The sequence below is a fragment of the Garra rufa genome, chromosome 17, assembly GCF_049309525.1.
Source record: "Garra rufa chromosome 17, GarRuf1.0, whole genome shotgun sequence".
NCBI lineage: Eukaryota > Metazoa > Chordata > Actinopteri > Cypriniformes > Cyprinidae > Garra > Garra rufa.
This window is the reverse complement of record NC_133377.1, coordinates 6,348,344-6,374,357: the sequence shown is the minus strand read 5'-3', so window position 1 is coordinate 6,374,357 and position 26,014 is coordinate 6,348,344. Positions and strand designations below refer to the sequence as shown.

The 26,014-nt window shown below is 33.3% G+C and overlaps 1 protein-coding gene across 2 annotated transcripts; it reads right to left on the bottom strand.

The window, feature by feature from the left end:
- abcf1 (ATP-binding cassette, sub-family F (GCN20), member 1) lies at nt 1–22,909 on the bottom strand. Of its 2 annotated transcripts, XM_073821889.1 has the most exons (27): nt 22,725–22,909; nt 22,121–22,167; nt 21,159–21,236; nt 20,916–21,051; nt 20,800–20,834; nt 20,601–20,723; nt 18,212–18,271; nt 17,880–17,960; nt 17,702–17,770; nt 15,626–15,703; nt 15,417–15,518; nt 12,213–12,335; nt 12,036–12,136; nt 11,850–11,935; nt 8,838–8,977; nt 8,606–8,754; nt 8,436–8,519; nt 4,138–4,262; nt 3,931–4,043; nt 3,675–3,846; nt 3,499–3,573; nt 3,320–3,390; nt 2,677–2,709; nt 2,410–2,578; nt 2,248–2,312; nt 2,093–2,165; nt 1–816 (listed from the first exon to the last, which is right to left on the bottom strand). In XM_073821889.1, exons 1-27 carry the CDS (start codon nt 22,780–22,782, stop codon nt 650–652), a joined length of 2,613 nt encoding a protein of 870 aa, XP_073677990.1. In that variant the 5' UTR covers nt 22,783–22,909; the 3' UTR covers nt 1–649. The 2 variants fall into 2 exon arrangements, with proteins under 2 accessions (XP_073677990.1, XP_073677991.1); XM_073821890.1 differs by lacking the exon at nt 18,212–18,271.
- Between the last annotated feature and the right edge of the window lie 3,105 nt (nt 22,910–26,014).

Sequence of the window (26,014 nt, the reverse complement as noted above, 5' to 3'; positions counted from 1 at the left end):
TTTGTTGCAAAAATCATTTATTTGCTTTTCCATGATATTTGAATGCATACTTTATATTCAAACCAAGTTAGTAAATAGTTTGTCATTCAAGACAGATGATCTACAGGAAGCATCACTGTTTGAACATTTATATAGGATAAACAATTTAGAGCTTGTTTAGGATGCGTGCATAATTATGATTTAATGACCTCAATCTACAAAGTTAGTTTAATACTAAATATATGCATCAACTGTCAGACACTTATCAAATTGCACACTCCTAGCCCCATCTGTTCACAGTTGATAGTGACACAGCATGTTTTATAGCATTGCATCACATGGATGAACTGAGCTGGTAGTGATATGGCCTGAATGCAAGCATAATACAAGAATGTCAGACATCATTACTAAAGAACAAGTTCTGAATGTATAAATTGTCAGCAAGTAAAAATACTGATCTGGAATCTGGAGCCTTCACCTGTTTTAAAAGTAAAAGACGTGAAAAACCCAACCTGGTACTTTAGGGTTTGCGTAGATATCACCCTACACAGTTTGCATGCAGGTGCTCAAAGAAACTTCTATTGAGGCTTTAAAAATGAGCAACTTAGATGCAACAAAAAGCCCTTCAGTGATGTAGTTTGACACTCTTGTTATTAATACCAGCCGTCGTTCATTCTTTAGGCTTGTGGACCAGGGTTTCTCCGAGAGCCTCCAGCACTTCTCTCTTGTAGTCTTCAAAGTCTCCATCAATCTGGATGATCGACTGGTCCTCAACCACCCACAGCTGGCACTGGGTCTCTGTGATCAGCCTGGCATCGTGGCTCACAATTATCACAGCTAAAATATTAATATTAAAGATTTTACTCCTTGGTTTTCACCTTTATTAAATATACAGTTGAAGTCAAAAGTTTACATACACCTTGCAGAATCTGCAAAATGTCAATTATTTTACCAAAATGAGAGGGATCATACAAAATGCATGTTATTTTTTTTTATTATTTAGTACTTATTTAAATAAGATATTTCACATAAAAGATGTTTACATAAAGTCCACAAGAGAAGATAATAGTTCTTAAGAATAACTCTTAATACTGTGTTGTTATCTGAATGATCCACAGCTGTTTTTTTTTTTTCAGTGGTCGTTGTTCACGAGTCCCTTGTTTCTCTTGAACAGTTAAACTGCTCGCTGTTCTTCAGGTCCCACAAATTCTATGGTTTTTTCAGCATTTTTGTGAATTTGAACTCTTTCCAACAGGGACTGTATGATATTGAGATCCATCTTTTCACACTGAGAACAACTAAGGGACTCATATGCAACTATTACAGAAGGTTCAAACACTCACTGATGCTCCAGAAGGAAAAAAAACTGCATTAAGAGCTGGGGGGTGAAAACTTTTGAACAGAATGAAGATGTGTACTGTTTTATTATTTGCCTAAATATTATATATTTTTTTCATTTAGTACTACCCTTCAGAAGCTACAGAAGATACTTGCATGTTTCCCAGAAGACAAAATAAGTTAAAATTACTCTGATCTTCAGATTCCAAAAATGTAATGCATCGGTTTTTTTTTTTCTGGAGCATCAGTTAGCATTTGAACATTCTGTAATAGTTGTATATGAGTCCCTCAGTGTGAAAAGATGGATCTTTCATCAGTCATTGTTCAAATACACAAAAACCGAAGAATTTGTGGGACCTGAAGGATTTTTCTGAAGAACAGCAGGCAGTTTAACTGTTCAGGAGAAACAAGGGACTTATGAACAACTATCACTAAACAAAAAAACACAGCTGTGGATCATTTAGGTAACAACACAGTATTAAGAATCAAGCTTATGTAAACTTTTGAACAGGGTCATTTTTATAAATTCAACTATGTTCTTCTCTTGTGGACTATATGGAAATGTCTATTATGTGAAACATCTTTTTCAGGTCATTACTAAATAAAAATAACATGCATCATGTACGATCCCTCTTATTTTGGTAAAATAATTAACATTTTGCAGATTTCATAGAACATCTAAATGGACTTACATGCACACAAGATTATTTTCCACAACAAATAAAATGAATGGCATTTGTGCTCAATTTTTAGGGGGAAAAATAGAAAAACATACCTCCTTTGTATTCATTGATGGCTTCTGACAGAGCATCAATTGACTCAATGTCCAAGTTATTTGTGGGCTCATCCTGTACATATGCATGGGAAAAAAATGTTAAATCACTAATTAGTAATTAAATTCTTGAGACGTGTAAAGCATTTACTCCTTACCAAGATGAGGACATCAGGTTGCCGACAAGAAAGTTCAGCAAATACACATCTTGCTTTCTGACCACCTAAAAAAAAAAAAAAATAGGACAATTCAGGAAAAAATTTCAACAAACGACAGATGAGTTTAAAAATCATACATGAATGCATTCCCATAGTACTTACCAGACAGTTTGGAGATCTGGATGGTGTGTGCATGGCTCTCTAGCCCAAAGCGACCGAGGCACTTCCTGGCATCCTGGTATTGGAGGTTGAAGTTCCTCTGGAGGTACTCTGTGGGAGACTCCTCCATATTCAACTGATCAGCATACTGCTGGTTGAAGAAACCTACTTTCTACAGGCACATGAAGAACAACATACCAATTACCAAAAGTCAAGAAGAGTCTAATTAAAATAATTATAAAAAAGAATGATTTTAAACATCTGCCCTACCAATCTATGGTTCTTCCTCATCTCTCCTTTTGTCTACAACGAAAAAGCCTCAATTAATGCCATGAAGGAAACAAATCAACAAACATGAGGAAAATGAATACACAGTGTTTTTCTCAAAGTTTTTTTAAAGGATAGGTTCACTTCCAGAATAACAATTTCCTGATAAAGTACTCACCCCAATGTGATGCAAAAATTTTTTTTTCTCTCCATATATTGGACTTCAATGGGAGCCAATGGGGTTGAAGGTCCAAATTGCAGTTTCAAAGAGCTGTATATGATCCCAGCCAAGGAATAAAGGGTCTTGTCTAGTCAAACTTTCCTTTTTTTCTTTTTTTTTTTTAATGACAGTTTGTTTTGCTAGATAAGACCCTTATTCCTCAGAGTAGAGACCTTGGAAGCAGCACTGAAAATGCAATTTGGACCTTCAACCCGTTGGCTTACAGTAAAGTCTACTATATTGAGAAAAATCCTGGAATTTTCTTTTTTTCTTTTCGACTGAACAGAGAAGACATGAATATCCTTGATCACATGGGGGTGAGTAAATTATCAGTAATTTTTTTTTTATTCTAGGAGTGAACTTATCCTTTAATATAAAAGCATTTTTTACAAATATGAATACTTCATAAAGAGAACTGGTACTTACAGGATTTAATTTTCCAGTCAGAAGCAGGAGGAGTGTACTTTTCCCAACTCCATTGGGTCCAACAATACATACTGAAACAAAGGAAATGAACTTAAGCTCATCACAACATTCTCTTGGGAATATATTCTCCACCGGAATTAACCTGCTAGTCATAATTTCTATAGACATCTGCGACTTACTTCTGGAATCCATGTCTATACCAAAGTCCACATTCTTGAACAGAGGCTTTTGGCCTTCATAACCAAAGTTAACACCTGTGAGTGAAAGAGAAAATACACCAAACTGGTCATCAATATCCAACAATTTTGATTAAAACTAGACGCTACAATGAGTAAAAGCCATTAAAAAGACTCACTGTGCAGGCCGAGAATTGGCGGTGAGAGCGGAGGAGGGTCGGGGAAGGTGAATTTGACGGTGTATTCTCTTGGCCTCTTGAGGAGCTCTGTGGCCTCATGGCTCTCCTCGTCCTGGGTTTTCTTCTTCCCCTTCTGCTGTTTCCTCGTCAGGGCCTCTTTCGTCTGTTTCTCCTGAAATTGAATGATGGAGAATAAGTGGAAGTGTTTGAGAAGACTAGAACTGTGAAGAACTTTAGGAAAAAGTCAAGGACGTACAGCTTGTTTGGTGGACTTTCCTCCAGCCTTCAGGTCTTTGAGCTTTTTCTCTTGTTTCTCATACTGCTTCAGGAGTTCTTTCTGTTTCTGTACGTACATCTTCTTAAAAGTCACTGGAGGCATCAAGTAAACAAAATACAGTAAGATAATTAAACTTCTTCAACAGATTTCATCTGTGTTGCTGTTTAAAAACAAATCTAAACTCACGGTAGTTGCCCCTGTAGTAGTAGAGTTTCTGGTTGTCCAGGTGAATGATATCTGTACAGACTTCATCTAAGAAACTCTGGTCGTGGGACACAATTAAAAGTGTTTTCTTCCAGCTCTGTAAGTAGCTAAAGAAGAAAATAAAAGATATGAGGTGATTCATCAGTAGAATATAGGAATTATGACAAAAATGTGAATTATTTTGTGTATTTTTGTGATGCAATAACTGTGTAAACCACCCCTTAATAAAATCAAAACACACCATCAACTGGGAACATTTAAAAGTAGGCTATTTATAATTTGCATGAAATGTAAATACATCAACTAGACATGTTTGTTTATTTAATACATGGTTTGTACAGTACATACTGTAAAATGAAATTGCAGTACTTTCAAGGACTTCATGCACTACTTTTTGTGTCATCTAAAACTTTTTTTTGGTAACCTGGCAACACCCCTTACTTAAAAAAAAAAAACAAAAAAAAAAAACGGTTACTATAATTAAACCATGGTAACCACAAATTAACCATGGTTTTCCAGCACTAACCAAAGTTAAACCATGGTATCTGTTGTAAAACCGGTTATACAACAAACTTGTTGGTTATACAACAAACATGGTTACTACACTTTTACTACAGTAAAACCATGGTTAGTTTTCCTATGATATTGGTATTTGTACTTTCTGTATTTTTCTACTTTCTTTTTATTGTACTGCCTTAATGGTTTGATGTTTTCCACTGTTTAATAAAAAAAACTGAAAAACAGATTCATGAACACGCTCTGAAATCATCTGAAACAAATGATCAGTGAACCATTATTTCAGATCAGGACTTGGCGCTTAGATCGTGAATCATTCAATTTGCAAAATGATTCATTAACCTGCTCTGAAGTTCCACTCTCAATCAAATAATTTGTGATATGCAAAGTTCCGATCTAAATTAAATGATTCGTGAACCCGCTCCAAAGTCCTGATCTAAACTGAATGATTTGCGATACGCGATATGAAGTCCGAATCAAATGATTCATGAAGTACCGATCAGATAATTTGCAAACTCACTAAGTCAAATAACTTGTGACCTCGCTCCGAAGTTCAGATCTAAATCAAATGATTTGCGAACCAGCCTTGAAGTCATAAACTAAATCAAATGATTTGCGATACACAATTTGAAGTCTCGATCTAAATCAAGTGATTCAAAATTCTGATCTAAGTCAAATAATTTGCGAACTTGCTCTAAAGTCCCGATCGAAATCAAATGATTCATGATACACAAAGTTCAGATCTAAATCAAATGATTCGCGAATCTGCTCCGAAGTCCTGATCTAAACTGAATCATTTGCGATACATGATTTGAAGTTCCAATCTGAATCAAATGATTTGCAAAGTTCCGATCTTAATCAGATGATTTGCAAACCTTCTCCAGAGTCCTGATCTAAATCAAATCATTCACAATCTGCGATTTGAAGTGCATATCTAAATCAAATGATTTACAACACGCAAAGTTCCGATCTAAGTCAAACAATTTGCAAACTCACTCTGAAGTCCCGATCTAAATCAAATGATTCATGATACACAAAGTTCAGATCTAAATCAAATGATTCGCGAATCTGCTCCGAAGTCCTGATCTAAACTGAATCATTTGCGATACATGATTTGAAGTTCCAATCTGAATCAAATGATTTGCAAAGTTCCGATCTTAATCAGATGATTTGCAAACCTTCTCCAGAGTCCTGATCTAAATCAAATCATTCACAATCTGCGATTTGAAGTGCATATCTAAATCAAATGATTTACAACACGCAAAGTTCCGATCTAAGTCAAACAATTTGCAAACTCACTCTGAAGTCCCGATCTAAATCAAATGATTCATGATACACAAAGTTCGGATCTAAATCAAATGATTCGCAATCCATGATTTTAAGTCCCAATCTGAATCAAATGATTTGTGAAGTCCCGATCTAAATCAAATGATTCGCAATCCATGATTTTAAGCGCCAATCTGAATCAAATGATTTGCAAAGTTCCGATCTAAATCAGATGATTTGCGAACCCTCTCTGAAGTCCTGATCTAAATCAAATGATTTGCGAAGTCCCGATCTAAATCAAATGATTCGCAATCCATGATTTTAAATCCCAATCTGAATCAAATGATTTGCGAAGTCCCGATCTAAATCAAATGATTTGCGAAGTCCCGATCTAAATCAAATGATTCGCAATCCATGATTTTAAGTCCCAATCTGAATCAAATGATTTGCGAAGTCCCGATCTAAATCAAATGATTCGCAATCCATGATTTTAAGTCCCAATCTGAATCAAATGATTTGCGAAGTCCCGATCTAAATCAAATGATTCGCAATCCATGATTTTAAGCACCAATCTGAATCAAATGATTTGCAAAGTTCCGATCTTAATCAGATGATTTGCAAACCTTCTCCAGAGTCCTGATCTAAATCAAATCATTCACAATCTGCGATTTGAAGTGCATATCTAAATCAAATGATTTACAACACGCAAAGTTCCGATCTAAGTCAAACAATTTGCAAACTCACTCTGAAGTCCCGATCTAAATCAAATGATTCATGATACACAAAGTTCGGATCTAAATCAAATGATTCGCAATCCATGATTTTAAGTCCCAATCTGAATCAAATGATTTGTGAAGTCCCGATCTAAATCAAATGATTCGCAATCCATGATTTTAAGCGCCAATCTGAATCAAATGATTTGCAAAGTTCCGATCTAAATCAGATGATTTGCGAACCCTCTCTGAAGTCCTGATCTAAATCAAATGATTTGCGAAGTCCCGATCTAAATCAAATGATTCGCAATCCATGATTTTAAGTCCCAATCTGAATCAAATGATTTGCGAAGTCCCGATCTAAATCAAATGATTTGCGAAGTCCCGATCTAAATCAAATGATTCGCAATCCATGATTTTAAGTCCCAATCTGAATCAAATGATTTGCGAAGTCCCGATCTAAATCAAATGATTCGCAATCCATGATTTTAAGCGCCAATCTGAATCAAATGATTTGCAAAGTTCCGATCTAAATCAGATGATTTGCGAACCCTCTCCGAAGTCCTGATCTAAATCAAATGATTTGCGATATACGATTTGAAGTCCTAATCTAAATCAAATGATTCATGATACACAAAGTTCGGATCTAAATCAAATGATTCGCAATCCATGACTTTAAGCGCCAATCTGAATCAAATGATTTGCGAACCCTCTCTGAAGTCCTGATCTAAATTAAATGATTTGCAAACCTGCTCCGAAGTCTTGATTTAAATCAAATAATTCGCAATCCATGATTTTAAGTCCCAATCTGAATCAAATGATTTGCGAAGTCCAGATCTAAATCAAATGATTCGCAATCCATGATTTTAAGCACCAATCTGAATCAAATGATTTGCGAAGTCCAGATCTAAATCAAATAATTCGCAATCCATGATTTTAAGTCCCAATCTGAATCAAATGATTTGCGAAGTCCAGATCTAATTCAAATGATTCGCAATCCATGATTTTAAGCACCAATCTGAATCAAATGATTTGCGAAGTTCCGATCTAAATCAGATGATTTGCGAACCCTCTCCAAAGTTCTGATCTAAATCAAATGATTCGCCATCCGCGATTTGAAGTGCAGATCTAAATCAAATGATTTACGATACGCAAAGTTTTGATCCAAGTTAAATAATTTGCAAACTCGCTCAGAAGTCCCGATCTAAATCAAATGACTTCCGATCTGATTGGAGTGTTCAACTGATTCAGAGTTTCAAAAAGCTCTGTTTCTCCCATCATTATATGTGCTTTTTAAAATCATTACTAACAATGTTAAAATTTGAAAATTAATGGCTCTTTAATTTCATTTAAAAGAGGTTTTTGCTAGTGAATTGCTTGAAATGACTGATCAAAGTCACGAACTTGAATAAATCGAAGCAGTTCCAGTGTAAATGACTCACTCAATTGATTCAGTTTATCTGTTCCTTTTATCGCATCTTCAGCCATGTTTACAACAACACTATCAGTACTAATACTGGCTTAGCTTGCTAGCTGTATGACATTAACTGAAATAAGTGGAAAAAAGTATGATATTGTAGAATTTTGCGTGAAAATATATGCAATTGTTAAAAAAAAGTAACGCTTACTTCATAAATACATTTGTCTTTCAATAATTCAAGTACTTTTCAAGTACTGCTATTTTCAAGGGTTTTCCAGGTCTTAAATTTCATAGTACAAATTCAAGCACTTTAAGCACCATGTACGAACCCGGTTAATAGCATCAATTAAACCAAAAGTAATTACTTATTAAGCCAGATGACAGCGTTAAGGTCCAAGTGGTTAGTGGGCTCGTCCAGCATCAGCAGAGTGGGCTCCATGAACAGCGCTCTGGAGAGATGTCATGTCAGAGTAGATTTTTATTTACATTCATAAAATGAATGAATAAATTAATACATTTTCCTCAGTGTGCCCACCTAGCCAGGGACACTCTCATCCTCCAACCACCAGAGAACTTCTTAGTGGGTCTGTTCTGCATCTCTGAAGTGAAAGACAGACCAGCTAAGATCCTACGAGCTTTAGCCTCTGCTGCCGCTGCTCCGATCGCCCTCAACTCCTCATAAACCTGTGAATGACACACACAGTTATCCTCCACTACTCCATAGAACAGCGTATTTAGAGAACCTCAGCGAGCTGCCCTCATCTGACCTTGTCAAGTCTCTCATTTACGCTGTCGTCTCCTTTCTCCAGCCGACTCTGTAGCTGCCGTTCCTCCTCTAGGAGCTTCAGTCTGCGCGTGTCGGCCTTCAGCACTGCCTGAACTGCAGGAGTGTTGTCCGCCACCACCTCTGAGGAAAGACAAAGAGAAAGAAGTCAGGGATCAGTACAGCTACATTCACTGTATTATGTCATGCACAAAATAGACAGCTTAAAGGAACACTCCACTTTTTTTGGAAATAGGCTAATCCTCCAACTCCCCCCGAGTTAATAAGTTGATTTTTACAGTTTTGAAATCCATTCAGCCGTTCTCCTGTTCTGGCGATATCACTTTTAGCATAGCTTAGCATAGATCATTGAATCCTATTAGACCAATAGCATCGCGTTCAAAAATAACCAATGAGTTTCGGTATTTGTCCTATTTAAAACTTGACTCTTCTGCAGTTATATTGTGTACCAAGACCGGAAGTTTGCTGCCGTAACATGGCCGAAGCAGGCGCAGTAACATCCAGGGTTTCTGCAGATATGAACAAGTGAAATTTAAGACTTTTTAAGACCTTTTTAATACCACCTTATATGAAATTTAAGACCTAAACCTGTAATGGAAATAGATATTATATTACATGCATATGTGATATTTAATGTGTTTAATGTAAAAAGTAAACAAAATTTCATGGCTGTCATAAATTAAATTTATTACTACGATATACAGTGAACTTTCCATATCAGCAGATACTATTCCACACAAAATATCCCCATAAAAGTACCACTAGAAATATCTGATTTAAAAAAAAAAATTCTGAAGCGATTTTTTTTTTTTACTTTTGAAATGTATGCGTACCTTTGAAATTTATTTCATGAATTTATCAATAAATTCTAAATGGCTGTTAGCAGTGAGATTACACAATTTACACTGCAAAATTAAAAGTGAGATTAATGTTTTAAATACATTTATTGATTTATAAATATATATATTATAAATGTTATATAAATACTGCGATTCTGTCTGAAGACGCAGAAACTTCCACAGAGGGAGAAAAAAAATCTACAGTTGTTAGCAACTGGCCTTAGCCAAGCCCTATATTCAGTTTTTCCAAGCCCAGTTTCGCTAAACTTGCACTTCCTCATAGCTAAAAAGTTAAATCCATTTGACTTCTGCGGTACAATCCGAGAGAGACTCGCGCCAATAACAGAAAGCTGATTGGCTATTGCATGCTGGTCTCATTTGTAGTTTAAATTCAGCAAATTATATTTGGAATTGTGAAATAAAGAACTACAACACCACGGAAACAACAGAAAGAGAATTTAAATGAGCATTAGAGGTAGCGTTACATGGACATCGGAAAAATAAGACCTGTGTAAAATTATTTAAGACCTAGAACAGCGAATTTAAGACTTTTTAAGGCCTAAAATTTTGATTTTTAAATTTTAGACTTTTTAAGACTTTTTAAGACCCCGCGGAAACCCTGAACATCACGCAGCACATCGCAGCACAACGTGACTAACTGCATGAACAGGGAGCATTCCTCGTTGGAATTTACCAAGCTGGGAACTAATTTCAGGCGCTGTTACTCCATTGGAGGCTGATATTACTCCACCTGCTGCGTCCATATTACGGCAGCAAACTTCCTTGACTATTACGCCGGAATGGGAGTGTAGTTCCTAATCTTATCGACCTAGAAAATCGCATCTTTACATTTTCCGCCGGTCTTAGTACACGATATAACTGCAGAAGAGTCAAGTTTTAAATAGGACAAATACCAAAATTCATTGGTCATTTTTGAACGCGATGCTATTGGTCTAATAGGATTCAATGATCTATGCTAAGCTATGCTAAAAGTGATATCGCCAGAACAGGAGAACGGCTGAATGGATTTCAAAACGGTAAAAATCAAAATTATTAACTTGGGGGGAGTTGGAGAATGTGCCTATTTCCAAAAAAAGTGAAGTGTTCCTTTAAATAGTAGGGATAAAAAAAAAAATGGGAACAGTTTATTACAGTAATTTGCTAAAACAATCAACTGAAATATAAAAAAAAGAAACATTTAAGCTACACTACCAGTCAAAAGTTTTTGAACAGTAAGATGTTTAATGTTTTTAAAGAAGTTTTCAAAATACAGCATCAAAGTTAAATTCTTAAATATTTTTTACTATTTAAATAAATGCTTCTGTTTGAACATATTTTATTCCTGTGATCAAAGCCAAATTTTTTAGCATCATTACTCCAGTCATCAGTGTCACATGATCCTTCAGAAATCATTCTAATAAGCTGATTTGCTGTTTAAGAAACATTTTATTATTATTTTTGTTATTATTATAAATATTTAGTTGAGTACATTTTTTCTCAGGATTATCTGATTAATAGAAAGATCCAAAGATCAGCATTTATCTAAAATAAAAAGCTTTTGTAACATTATACACTATACCATTCAAAAGCTTGAAGTATGTATATTTTTTTAGTTTTTAATTTTGATAAAGAAATTTCAGAAATTACAACTTTTGTGAACTTTCTATTAAAAGAAACCTAAAAAAAAAATATATATATACTCAGCTGTAATCAACATATTAATAATAATAATAATAATAATAATAAATGTTTTTGAGAAGCAATTCAGAATATGAGAATGATTTCTGAAGGATCATGTGACTGGAGTAATGATACAAAAAAAAAAATCAAATCACAGGAATTATTTACATTTTAAAATATATTAAAAAACAGTTAGTTATTTTAAATAGTTTAATATTTTAGAATTTGTCTGTTTTTGCTGTACTTAAGATCAAATAAATGCAGGCTTGGCGAGCAGAAGAGACTTAAAAAAAACTTGAATGATAGTGCAGATTTGTTTAACTTGATGTACTACAATAACTAAAAATGTAATAAAAACTAATCTAAAAATATATTTAAAAAAAAATAATAAAAATGATAAACACAACTAAATTTGTAAATAAAAAAATATAATAGTATCTTGATTATAAATAAAATATAACTGGGTTATACTGTACCTTGCTCACAAAGCAGCACATCAATATTGGGAGGAATGCTAAGAGCTCTGTTAGCAATATGCTTCAGTAGAGTGGTCTTCCCTTTCCTGATTCAAACAGTAAACAGGCTTCAATTTCATGACACTTCCAAACTGAACAAAATCTCAAGTGCAATAGTAATTTGTCAAATTTAAACCATCAACCCACCCATTTGGTCCAACCAGACCGTATCGTCTCCCAGCAACAATCAGAAGGTCTGCGTTAACAAACAGCTCTTTACCATGGGCTGAAATGCTGAATCTTTCCAACTATAAACAGATAATAGAAATTAGTACATAGTACTAGTTTCAAATGTATCAGAGAAAAGCTTCCCAATTGTGTAACCTTGATGTCCGAAGCATTTTCCAGCATGGCCTGTCGAGAGGACAGCTCAGCCTGAGAGACAGAGAAGTCTCCCTCTATGGCGTTCTGAGCTCGAACACTAGCCACTTGCCGCTCATACTCCATCTGTACAATACAAAAGGAAGTGTCCACAGTTAGTGTTGTTATTGATAATGAAAACTATTATTTTGGTTATTTGAGAATAACCAAAAATAAATAAAAATATAAATATTATACAGAACAACTTAAAGATTAGAAACATTGCCTTGGCAAATAACTGAAATAAAATAATTTTATGAATCCTGATATATATAAGTTAATAGTTATGTAATAAAGAACTAAATCACATCACAAAATTACTCCAAATGAATTGAACACATTCAAGCTAATTCAAAATATGAATCAAAACAATATTATACATATACAGTGCCTTGTCAAAATATTCATACTTCATTTTTTTTTATGTTTTGCTGTTGCAGCCTTATATTAAACTGTTTTTTTCCCCCACATCAGTCTACACTCCATACACTATACTGACAAAGCAAAAAAAACAGATTTGTGACAACTTTGCAAATTCATTAAAATAAAAAAATAAACAAATAACATTGCAAAAATATTCATACCCTTAACATGGTACTTTACTGAAGCACCTTTACGGCCTCAAGTCAAACTTTTCACATCTGCATTTGGCAAATATCTGCTATTCTTTTCCTCACCTCATTTTCAGGTTTCTCCAGAAATGTTTTAACTGGGTTTAAGCCAAGGCTCTGGCTGGGCCACTCGAGGACGTTCACAGAGTTGTCTATAAGCCACTTTTGCTGTGTGTTAGGGTCATTGTCCTGTTGGAAGGTGAACCTTCTGCTCAGTCTGAGGTTCTGAATGCGCTGGACCAGGTTTTCATTAAGGCTATTTCAATATTTTGATTGAACATGATGCTTGGAATTGAAGTTCATCAGACCAGAGAACGTTGTTTCTCACAGTCTGAGGGTCTTTTAGGTGCTTTTCTTTTGCAAACTCCAAGTGTGTTTTCATGTGTCTTCACTAAGGAGAAGATTGAGTCTTGCCACACCACCATAAAGACCAGGAGTGTTGCAATGATGTTTGTCCTTCTGTAGGTTTCTTCTATCTCCACATATGATCATGAAGCTCATCTAGAGTGACTATCAGCTTCTTGGTCACAACTTCTCCAAAGCCCTTCTCTAGTTTGGCCAGGAGGCCAGCTCTAGAAAAAGTCCTTGTTTTAACCTTTATTCCTCATGGAAAATGGAGGCATGCTTCTGTGAACCTTCAATGCAGCAGAATTTTTTCTCAACTCTTCCCCAAATCTGTGCCTTGACACAATCCTGTCTCTGAGCTCAACCGGCAGTTCTTTTGACCTCAGGGCTTGGCTTTCACTACGATACGCATTTTCAGCTGTTAGACCTTTTATTGGTTGGTGTGTGCCTTTCCATCCAAATCATGCTCTTTCAAATTAATTTGCCACAGGTTAACTCCACTCCAAGTGTAGTAACATTTTCAAGTGATATGAATGCTCCTGAGCTAAATTCCAAGTGTCTCAGAAAAGGGTATGAATACTTATGCAATGGAATCACCTCAATATTTTATTTCTAATAAATTTGCGAATTTGTTACAGACCTGTTTTGTGATTTGTCATTATGAACAAATGGTATGGAGTCAAAAAAAAGTCATTTAAAACAGTTTTAACATAAGGCAGCAACATAAAACATGAAAAAATGAAGGGTATAAATACTTTCGCAAAGCACTGTATATAATACTAGAGATGCACCGATCTGGATTTTGGGGGCCGATCACCGATCACCGATCACCAAAAGCAGTATCTGCCGATCCCGATATTACCGATCACAGCGTCAAATCCATAAATTCTTCAATATTGTTGTCTCATGTACAAACATTGACATTGTATTATTAGTATAAAAAGTAGGAAATGAGAAAGTATCATGAATTGACCAGTTTTATTGCAGGCTGAGGCAAATTTCAATATTGAACACTCTCAAGACTCTCAGACAACTTGGACTCAGCTTACATAGAGTAAGTGTTGCTTACTATCTTAAACTGTCTTTTGGCAGTAATTATGTACAACACAACATTTCACTCTTTTAGAGCTGACACAATTTGTAAACTATGAACCTTAGTTTTTCTGTGGAAAAAGTTAAATCTAATAAAAGAGTTAAATCTTAAAATAAAAAAATGATTGTGCAAAACACACATGTGCACCATAATAAACATTTAACTCTCAGGAGGCTCTTTCTTAAAATCACAATTTAGAGTTTAGCAACAAGCTTTTTGTGGAAAAATAAAATAAATATGCCATACATATGCATATACACATACATATACATATACAGGGTGCAATTTGTGAAAAAAAAAACAGAACGGGGGGGATGCTTTTAGAAACTTTTTTTTCTCTCTCCATAGGGAGAGGTTGACCAAACTGTTACTGTAATCTGTTAACAACGCGCATTATACCCGTCTTTTTAGGCAAGAACCAGATAATGAGTGTCAGGTCATGCATTTTTTTTAATATGACAGAAGCTGTATTATGTGATCACAATTTAATAAAAACATTGTATTAATAGTAATGGTTTAATTTCAAACAACGAATACATTTTATAGAGAAGGTGAGCAAAGTATCAACGGAGCTTTTTGGAAACTCAGAATCAGTAAACCACTGCGTCGCAAAAAGATTCACTGTTTTGAAGCGCTCCAATCGGATCGCGAATCATTTGATTCAGTACGTTCAACTTCAAAGCGCGTATGGCGAATCATTTGATTTAGACGCCTTTAAAGCGCTTATTGCAAATAATTTGATTTAGATCGGGACGTAGGAGCGGCTTCGCGGGACGTTTTATCCCCACCGTGGATAAAAATAATTCAGCAGAGGCAGGGATGCATAGACCAGAGGGGAGGAAATCCCCTCACCGGCGACGTCATCTTCAGTGTTAATGCGTTGTAGAGACAGCCGCGCCCATTAGGAGACCCTAGTCTGAGAAGTGGGAATGCGTGCTCTGGCGGCTGTTTGTTGTTGTAAACGTCATCTGATCGGCCTGCTCTGATCTATTTTGAGAACTCCGATCAAAACCGATAGCGCCCCTATCGGTCGATTGCGATCGGATGCCGATCGATCGGTGCATCTCTATATAATACTAAAATAATGCTTAAAAATAACACAAAACTTGCATACGCTACCATTTTCTTTTTCTTCTTCTTCTCTTTTTTACTCAAGTTGGCAAAGGGGTCATCATCTTGTTTCTCTTTGGCCAGCTCAGCTGCGATTGCATCCTCGGCACTCTACGAGACAGGATATCAAGAAAATTAGGACAAAGAGATAGAAAGTGGGTGAATGAACACTTTGAAAATATGAATAGTAGGAATGCAAAAAGAGAAGATTATTCTACCATCATTGTGTCATTTTCATCACTCTTTTCCTCCTCTTCTTCATCATCACTAGGAGGAGGGCGAGCAGGCTTCCCTTTCTAAAAATTGAAACAAAAAAAAATTAAAAACACTGCGGCAGAGAATTAACTTTTAAAAACTTTACATTTTACTACAACATAATTTTCATTTTACATGCACTGAATTTATTTACATGGATCAAAAAGGAAGATATTCTGAAGAGCATACATCACCTGTCAAAAGTTTTTGAACATTAAGATTTTTAATGTTTTTCAAAGCAGTCTCTTCTGCTCACCAAACCTGCATTTATTTGATCCAAAGTACAGTAAAAATAGTCAAAAAAATATTTTTACCCTTAAAATAAATTTTTCCATTTGAATATATTTTAAAATGTAATTTAAATAAGAATTTTAATAATAATTTTATATAAATGAATACTTTTATTTAGAAAAGATGCTTTAAATTGATCAACAGTGATGTAAAAAATGTTACAAAAGATTTCTATTTCAGATAAATGCTGTTCTTCTGAACTTTCTATTCATAGAAACTAGGGTTGCATCGATCCGATACTCTGGATCGGTATCGACGCCGATCCAAGCTTTTTGAATGGATCGGATATCGGTGATGCGAGACCAATCCAATTTCGATACCGTTACCAGAGTTTGATTAAATAAATAGCAAGAAATAATGGTCTACTGTAAAACTATAATAATTCATACAAGAACACAATTATTTTAAAACATTGCCTTAAAAATAAAATACATTTACAATACGTTGCGCTGCTTACACAATCACATGTGACTTGAATGTGACAGGCGAGTTCAGAGGGAACTTTTACAAGCAAAGTCTACTGTACCTCAGCGCGGTAAACATGTCCCTGATCTTCTGGAAAAATTTTACTCTTGATACAGCATTTAGTAGCACTGCAAATTGTAATATTTGCAAAGCCAAAGTTTCAAGAGGTGGAAGTAGTGTTTCGAATTACAACACCACAAATTTAATCTTCAAAAGCATCACGCAAAAGAACACAAGGACTTGGCCAACCGAGTGACAGCTTTTAATACTTTCTTTGTAAATACTTTGTAAATGAGATATTAATACAGCAGTTAACTAAATAAGAAGTTATTATTAAATGACTTTCATTGTCTGACTATAACACTATGCCTGATTTTGCTCTATTTCGTCGTCAAAAGTAGTCTGAAACAAGTCACAGCTGAGCCGCTGCGTATCTCCATTCAAACACAGCGGTGTTTCGTTTATGAATGAACGTGCGTTTTAAACGAATCTAGTGAAATGATTCAATTTCCCATTCAAACAGTGAGTCACTTGCTTTATTCCTGAATGAACCATCCGTTCGAATGAATCAAATCAATGAAATGATTCAGTAATTAAATCAGTGTCTTGCCGCCATCTGCTGGCAGATCTGTTCAGTTATTTATATCTGTAATATTTCTGTTTTCAAAATGTTATTTTTAAAACATTAATCCTAATATGAATTTATGAATTTGATTGCACTCATGCATGTCTCTCTTTTTTCCCCCTTTTTTATTCAACAATGTGCAAGCAGATTTGGTATCTCTTTCTTTACCTAAAACAAATAAATCTTAATGACAAAGTGAATTGTATACATTCTTTAGTTTTGAAGGTAAAATACCCCCACTGATATCGGCCTGGTATCGGTATCGGCTGATACTCAGAATTTTTATTATCGGTTTTGAAAAAATGGTATCGTTGCATCCCTAATAGAAACCTGAAAAAATTTTACTCAGCCATTTTCAACATAATAATAATAATAATAATAATAATAAATGTTTTTTGAACAGTAAATCAGAATATTTTAATTTCTGAACGATCATGTGACTGGAGTAATGATGCTAAAAATTCAGCTTTAAAATCACAGGAATAAATAACATTTTACAATATATTCAAATAGAAAAATATTGCAAAATTGTACTGTTTTTGCTTTATTTCAGATCAAATAAATGCAGGCTTGGTGAGCAGAAGAGACTTCTTTAAGAAACATTTTTAAAGCTTACTAAAACGGGTTAAACATTAAAAATCTGTTTAAAAAATCTGACCTTGGGTGGTTCCTTTTTGCCTTTCTTCTGGGCCTTCTCTTGTTCTTTCTCTTCTATTTCATCTTCCTCCTGTCAATATTATGACTCTCTTTAGGTTGTACACACTTTGGTTGCAGGCTTTTCAAAACTCGTACTCATAAAAACAAAAGTCACACATCTTAGATGGTTTCGCAGCTACCTTCTTGCCCTTTTTTCCTCCTTTCTTTTCATTCTCGTCTTTCTTCTCCATCTCTTCATCTTTTTCGTCCTCTGAGGCATCCTGCATTTGAGAGAAGAGAGTCAACCAAAGATCCTGGAGGTAAAATGAGAGTCCCACTCACCAATCAGACAGTGTTAGTAAGGCAGACTGGAATGTAAAGAAAAGTGTTAGTTTTTCCATGATGAGTAAAGCACTTCCGTCATGTAGCAAATAAAGAAAAAAACTGCACGGTGGAAGAAAGACGGAAGATGTGAATTTTGCAGAAAGAAAATAGTGATTAAGAACATAAAGAAACAATACCACATACCCACCTTTATTATCTTAGGTTTAGCCTTATCTTTTTTCTTGCCCTTGGTTACCTTCTCAACTTCCTAAATCACATACATACATGTACAGAAATAGATGCTTAAAAATGTGGAAATATTCAATATGCAGCCCAATATGTTCTTTCCTTCTGTATTTGTCACAAACAATGTGACTGCATGCAATCATGATTACTGGAATGATTTAAAATGACAAATGATATGAATCAGCCTTGCCCTATAAAAAGAAGAAACCCTGAATAAAGTTGACATGAGTTGCAATATTACAAGATTCCAATAAGAGATTTCACTTTTAATGACTGAAACAATGAGTGCACTGGCACTGATCTGGAAATGAAATGAATGAATGCGAATGGAATGAATTCCACTGAGAATGTCATGAAGAGATTGAAGACTTGTGGGATGGCTCATATAGGACTGAAAGAGGAATAAACAATATTAGAGAGGATGAGTTATGTGGTGTGTGATGCATATGTATTATGATTAGGTACATAAAATCTGATGATGCTTTAAAGATCAAACAGTCACTGTAATAACTATTAATAACAGTCATTGTAACAGTTATAACTATTGAGACAGTGTGCAAATATGAATTAAACAGTTTTCCATGCGATTTCTCTTTACAAGAAAATGGATATGAAAAACTATGTAAAACCAGTCAAAAGTTTGTGAACAGTAAGATTTTTTATGTTTTTTAAAGAAGACTCTTCTGCTCACCAAGCAACCAATAAACGGTAATATTATTAGGGCCCGAGCCCAGAATTTTTTTCAACCTTCCGGGCACTTTTGGGGGCCTTAACATACTCAAAAACTCTTGAAAATTTGCACACATGTTGGAATCTGCGGCCATCAGGACGCCACAGAGGCTGGGACCCGGGCATGGTACAGGGCCTCTACAGCGTCCCCTGGAACACAGCCAGAAAACTTGATGTACTGCGCACATATACTTTGTTAAAAATATTTGTGGGCTCATGTTAATTCACAGTACATAAACTAATGTTAAAAGATACTAATTTACCTTTTAATAATATATGAATACTTTTTTAGCTTAATATTAATTAACATTAATAAATGCTATTTAATTATTGTTCATGTTAACTAATATAGTTAATGTTAACAAATTAAACTGGATGGCAACATTTTATATAGTGTGTGTATGTGTCTGTGTGTTGATTTTAAAGTTTAACCCTTTCAATTCTGTAAACTTTAAATCCAAATTGGCAGAGGGTTACTGTGAATGAATGTGCCAACTGGGCACCGTTTTCCTAATGCTATCGGAATGGCGACTGCTCAGAAGGCGAGGGCCCGTTCATCACTGCTTGCAGCTTTAATGAAATATTTTTACTATTTAAAGTCACTTTTTCTGTTTTAATGTATTTTAAAATGCATTTATTCCTGTGGTCAAAGCTACATTTTCAGCATCATTACTCCAGTACCTAGTCGTATGATCCTTTAGAAATCATTCTAATATGCTGATTTGCTGTAAAAGAAACATTGGTTGTTATTTTTATTACAGTATTTTAAACAGTTGGGTACATTTTTTCAGGATTCCTTGATGAAAACAAAGATCCAAAGATCAGCATTTATCTTAAATAAAAAGCTTTTGTACCATTATACACAATACTATTCAAAGCTTGGTGTCAGTATAGTTTTTTTTTTTTTTTTTGGGGGGGGGGGGGGGGGGGGGTAGAAATGATAGAAATTGATAAAGACATTTATAATGTTACAAAAGATTTCAATTTCAGATAAATGCTGTTCTTCTGAACTTTCTATTCATCAAAGAAACCTGAAAAAAAATCTATTTAGCTGTTTTCAACAACATAATAACAATAATAAATGTTTTTAAAATCAGAATATTACATTGATTTCTGAAGGATCATGTGACTGGAGTAATGATGATAAAAATTCAGCTTTGAAATCACAGGAATAAATTACATTTTAAAATATATTCAAATAGAAAACAGTTGTTTTTAATAGTAAAAATACTTCAAAATTCTACTGTTTTTGCTGTACACAAATAAATACAGGCTTGCTGAGCAGAAGAGACTTTTTAAAAACAAAATCTTAAAATTAATTTGCACTTTTAAAAAAATAATTTGTTATTCTAAAACTTGTGTGGGTAAAAAAAAAAAATGGTAAAAGAAAAAAAGTGCAAAATTGTCCATTTTAACCTTTTAAATTTTAATTTAAATTTTTAAATAAAACAAAAAATCTATGGATATGAAACTACATGTGTGACGTTCACACTGATTTTACTGTAATGCTTCTTTGCAGCAATCTGTATTGTATAAAGCATTACATAAATAAAACTGACTTGCATAAAACTTGTCCTTTTCTTATACATACAATGACTGACCTAGAAATGAGAAGCACACACCTTTGAGCTTTTCTTGCTTTGGGGTTTATCATCATCATCACCTGCATCCTCCTCCTCCTCATCATCGTCATCATCATCATCACCACTCTGTCCCTGACTCAGAGCAGCAAATATGTTGCCACCCTGAGAAAAAAAAAAAATCAAGATCAAGATTGGATGACTTGTATTTTCTATACATTGTGCAGCAGAAGTAACTCACTTTGTTTTTCTTTCCTCCTTTGACTGGAACAACAACTGCAAAATAAAAATAAACCATGATGTTAAATATGTGGTGTGATGTGTGACATTCTGGCACAAACTAAGTTAATGACATACCCTCTTCCTCTTCCTCATCTTCATCACTGGGCTGGACTGACAGTTTCTTGAGACGCTGCATGACCTCTGCATCATCATCCTCCTCATCGTCGTCTCCCGGTTTCCCTTTCCGTCTGTCTTTCTTTTTCTTCTGAGGCTAAAAGCAAATGAGAAGGCAATCCAAAAGCATAACATATTTAATAAAATGTATTTTTGCTTCATATAATGTGTTTAGAAACACTGGAATTATTTAAAATGCTGCACCTGTTTCCCTTGTGCCTCTTTCACTGGTGGCTGTTCTGCTTTTTCTGGTTTATTATCTGATGCCAGCTCCTCAAAAAACTGTAAGGATGAAATTAAAAAAAATATATAAAAATACAGAAATAATTTTTGAACAGTAGGATTTTTAATGTTTGTCTTTTTAAAGTCTCTTCTGCTCACCAAGCCTGCATTTATTTAATCTAAAATACAGCAAAAGCAGTAATATTGTGATTTTTTTTTTTACTTTTTAAAATAACTGCTTTTTATTTAAACATATTTTAACATGTAATTTATTCCTGTGATCAAAGCTATATTTTCAGCATCATTACTCTAGTCTTCAGTGTCACATGATCCTTCAGAAATATTCTAATATACTGATTTGCTGTTCAATAAACATTTATTATTATTGTTATTAGTTATTATCAATATTTAAAAGTTCTTTCAGCATTCTTTGATGAATAGAAAGATCCAAAGATCAGCATTTATCTGAAATAAAAAGTTTTTGTAACATTATACACTGTACCATTCAAATGCTTGTCAGTCAGTATAATTTGTTTTGTTTATCTGGGAAATAAATTATAAAAATTAATAATTTAGCAAGGACGCTTTAAATTTATCAAAAGTGATGTGATTATAAAGACACTTATAATGTTACGAAAGATTTATATTTCAGATAAATGCTGTTCTTCCGAATTTTCTATTCATCAAAGAAACCTGAAAAAAATCTATTCAAATAGAAAGCTGTTATTTTAAATAGTAAAAATATTTCAAAATTGTACCGTTTTTGCTGTACTTTGTATCAAATAAATGCAGGCTTGGTGAGCAGAAGAGACATCTTTAAAAAAAAACATTAAAAATCTTACTGTTCAAAAACTTTTGACAGAAAGTGTAGAAATAATGTTGTTTATAATGAAAGTTATAACAAATCATGAACAGGTCATGAATCAACGAAAATAAAAACTTACACTTTTCTTCCCCTTCTTATCCTTCTTTCCTTTTTTGATATGTTTATCTAAACAAAGAAAAATAATTATGTTAAGCACAGACACACTAAAAAGACTCAAATGAACGTGCTATTTGACAGAAGTATGGCAATGCCTCTGAAAGAATGGCATGTGTACAAGATTTAAAACAACAGCTTTTTCAAAAAACCTAGTGAGCTGCCTACCTAGACAGCATTTTTGGGCAGCACTGGCACGTTCCGAAAAATGCTGTCTAGGTAGGCTCTAGCCAGCTCACTAGCATTTGAAACACAACCGCTGTTTCAGCATTTAAAGCTTGCGCAGAGTTGAAACACGGACTAAAAAGCAAATAGGGTCTTATCAGGCTGACAAAATGATGCAATGACAGTGAAATATCCAACTCCGCGCCACCATAAACTCGCTTGTGTCGTAGGCTAATGGGCTAAGCAAAATAACAAATATAACAAATCACAACCTCTATGCGTAGCGAACCACCTTTTTAATTAATAGCAGACCTGTCATTATATAAACTTTTTCAATATAGTTGCATCATATTCATGTCGTTATTATTATCAGATTGTGGTGTAATAGAAACCCATAATCTTACCTGTTTGTGTTTCATCATCACCCTCCCACTCAGCGACTTCTTTTGATTTCTTTGGCATTTTTCCGTTGAACCTTTTCTGTCAAAAGGAATAAAAGTACGGTATGCTAAATGAGACTCGAGGATGTATCACAGCTGACAATGCACACGAGCACACTGTGGCTCACATCACATGCGGCCTATCCGCGCACTGCTACAGACATTCAAACGCCGGGACTTCGGTTCGCGACAGCGACACACCCTCACTCAGGTCGCCCAAGGTATTGCACTGGCGGTGCCGAAAACGACTGATTTCAAAGAAAAAGTTGCTACCGAATATAATATAATATAATATAATATAATATAATATAATATAATATAATATAATATAATATAATATAATATAATATAATATAACGCTTTATTTTAGTGTCCGTGTTACACACGTTACACATTGCATTTACTATAGTAGTAATTAAAAAAGGTTATTTAAAACAATTGATTTCCATTTTATATATAATTAGAATAAAATATACGTAACGCTTATTTTTTTGTCCATGTTACACGTTAAATGTATTTCAAAAACTTCTGTAAAATAATTGATTTAAAAGAAAACGTTATTGCAGATAATATTTTACTATACTAGGCTATAGTCAGAGCCATATAAAAAGAGAGTTGCGACACGCTTTGATCTCGCCGCCGCACGGTCACGTGGTTCATGGAGCTCTCAATAGTTCCAAACAGCTCCGCGCTGTCAATGTGTTTGAATGGGGTTAAATAGGATAGACAGCAGTTTTACTATATTTGCAGCAATTTCGAGTAATTATTAACACATAATGTGCATTGATTGTGTATTGATAACTTCTCTGAATACGCTTTACAATCGCATTTTATTCTGGGGAGTGATAAAGAGACATAATTAATATGTTCTCATACTCTTTGGCAGTCAAATGTGACCAAACACCTTAAGTGTAACTTTTATTCAATTAAATAACTGTAATATATATAGTTAAGTTCTATTTAGTAAATATTTTGAGTTTTTTTTTGTACTTAATATGTGCAATAATGATCCTGACCATTTAAAAGATAACATTTTCTAATATAGTATTTAGATTACAGTTAGTGTAATATTTAAGGTTAAATACATCTGCATGTGTATTTGGACATGATCAAACACTTTTTTATACAGTATGTTTCGATTTAACGATTTAATGTTAAATAAAAAAAAAGTAATTTACTCTTGTTTTATGATATTCAAATATACAACATAAGTGAATATTATAAAAGGCAAGCAAAAATGGCATTTAACATAATAGAAAAGATGAAAATAATGTTTAAAAAACACAAGGCAACGAATTGCATTCGGCATACATTTTTATCGTGTTTCTTGAATGCAGTCTTTACTGAAACTCATTCAACCTCCTACAGTGAGAGAAAGATTGCAGAAAGACTAAAAACATAAAAATATGACAACTAGTATCTGGTTATGGTCGCTATTACGGTGTTTCTCACGTTATCCAGCTGCATTTACAGTTTAACTGTTTATTTTTTAACGATAAACATTAACTATAACACGCTTCATAAAACACCACTATTGGCCAGTTTTTCGAGAGGTCAGCTGATGCGTTAAAATGTAAAGAAATGCAGTAATTTCTTCAATATACTTGCGACTGTGCTTGAGAAGCGCTGAAATGAATGGGCTTCAATGGAGGAGCTATTGGTTGTTTGGAACTATTGACCGCTCCATGACACGCTTTACTTCCGCATTCCTCAGTTCCTATGGAAGCCTATGGGAGTGTCGCAACTCTCTTTTTATATGGCTCTGGCTATAGTTTATATAACTTATATAGTAGTAAATAAAAATCTGTTACATAATTGATTTCAATTTCAAATATAATATATAAAATATAATATAATATGATATAATATAATATAATATAATGCTTTATTTTAGTGTCCGTGTTTTTTTACGTTACATGTATTTACTATAGTAGTAATTTAAAAAGTTATGTAAAATAATGGATTTCAATTTTATGTATAATAAAATAATATATGTAGCCTAATGCTTATTTTAGTGTCCATGTTACATGTTAAATGTATTTTTTTTTAAACCAAATGTAAAAAATAATTGATTTTAAATATTTTTTGCAGATATATAATAATATAATATAATATAATATAATATTTGTAATGCTTTATTTTAGTGTCCATGTTACTTACTATAGTAGTAAATCTGTAAAATAATTTATTTCAATTTCAAATATAATATAATATAATATAATATAATATAATTTATGTAACGCTTTATTTTCGTGTCCATCTTACACGTTACATGTATTTACTATAGTAGTAAATAAAAAAATCTGTAAAATAATTGATTTAAATTATAAATATAATATATTATAATATAATATATGTAACGCTTTATTTTAGTGTCCATGTTACACGTTACATGTACTTACTACAGTAATAAATAAAAACATTTCAAATACAGTATAATATAATATAATAAAATATATAATGCGTTATTTTAGTGTCCATGTTACACGTTAAATGTATTTTTTTTAACTTTAAAATAATCAGCAGATTAATATAATATAATATAATATAATAATTATAATGCTTTATTTTAGTGTCCATGTAACATGTACTTACTATAGTAATAAATAAAAACATTTCAAATATAATAATATAACATAATATAATATAATATAATATAATATACTGTATGTGTAATGCGCTCTTTTAGTGTCTATGTTACACATAAATGTATTTTTTTTAAATCTGTAAAATAATTTATTTCAATTTCAAATATAATAATCTAATCTAATCTAATCTAATCTAATCTAATCTAATCTAATATAATATAATATAATATAATATAATATATGTAATGCTTTATTTTCGTGTCCATGTTACATGTTACACGTACTTACTAAAGTAATAAATTAAAACATTTAATATAATATAATATAATATTGTAGATAATATAATGTAATATTATATAATAGGTAACATTTTATTTTAGTTTTCTGGTTACATATTACATGTACTTACTATAGTAGTAATAAAAAATGCTGACCTTTTAAGAAGTACTTGTTAACTGAAAATAATATAATATAATATAATATAATATAATATAATATAATATAATATAATATAATATAATATAATATAATATAATATAATATAATATAATATAATATAATATAATATAATATGAATTCCCACTGAATAAGTAAATAAATAAATAAAATCTGAATATAAAATTTGCGCTCTATCATGACAATGTAAGCTTTGCGTTTAAGTCTTTT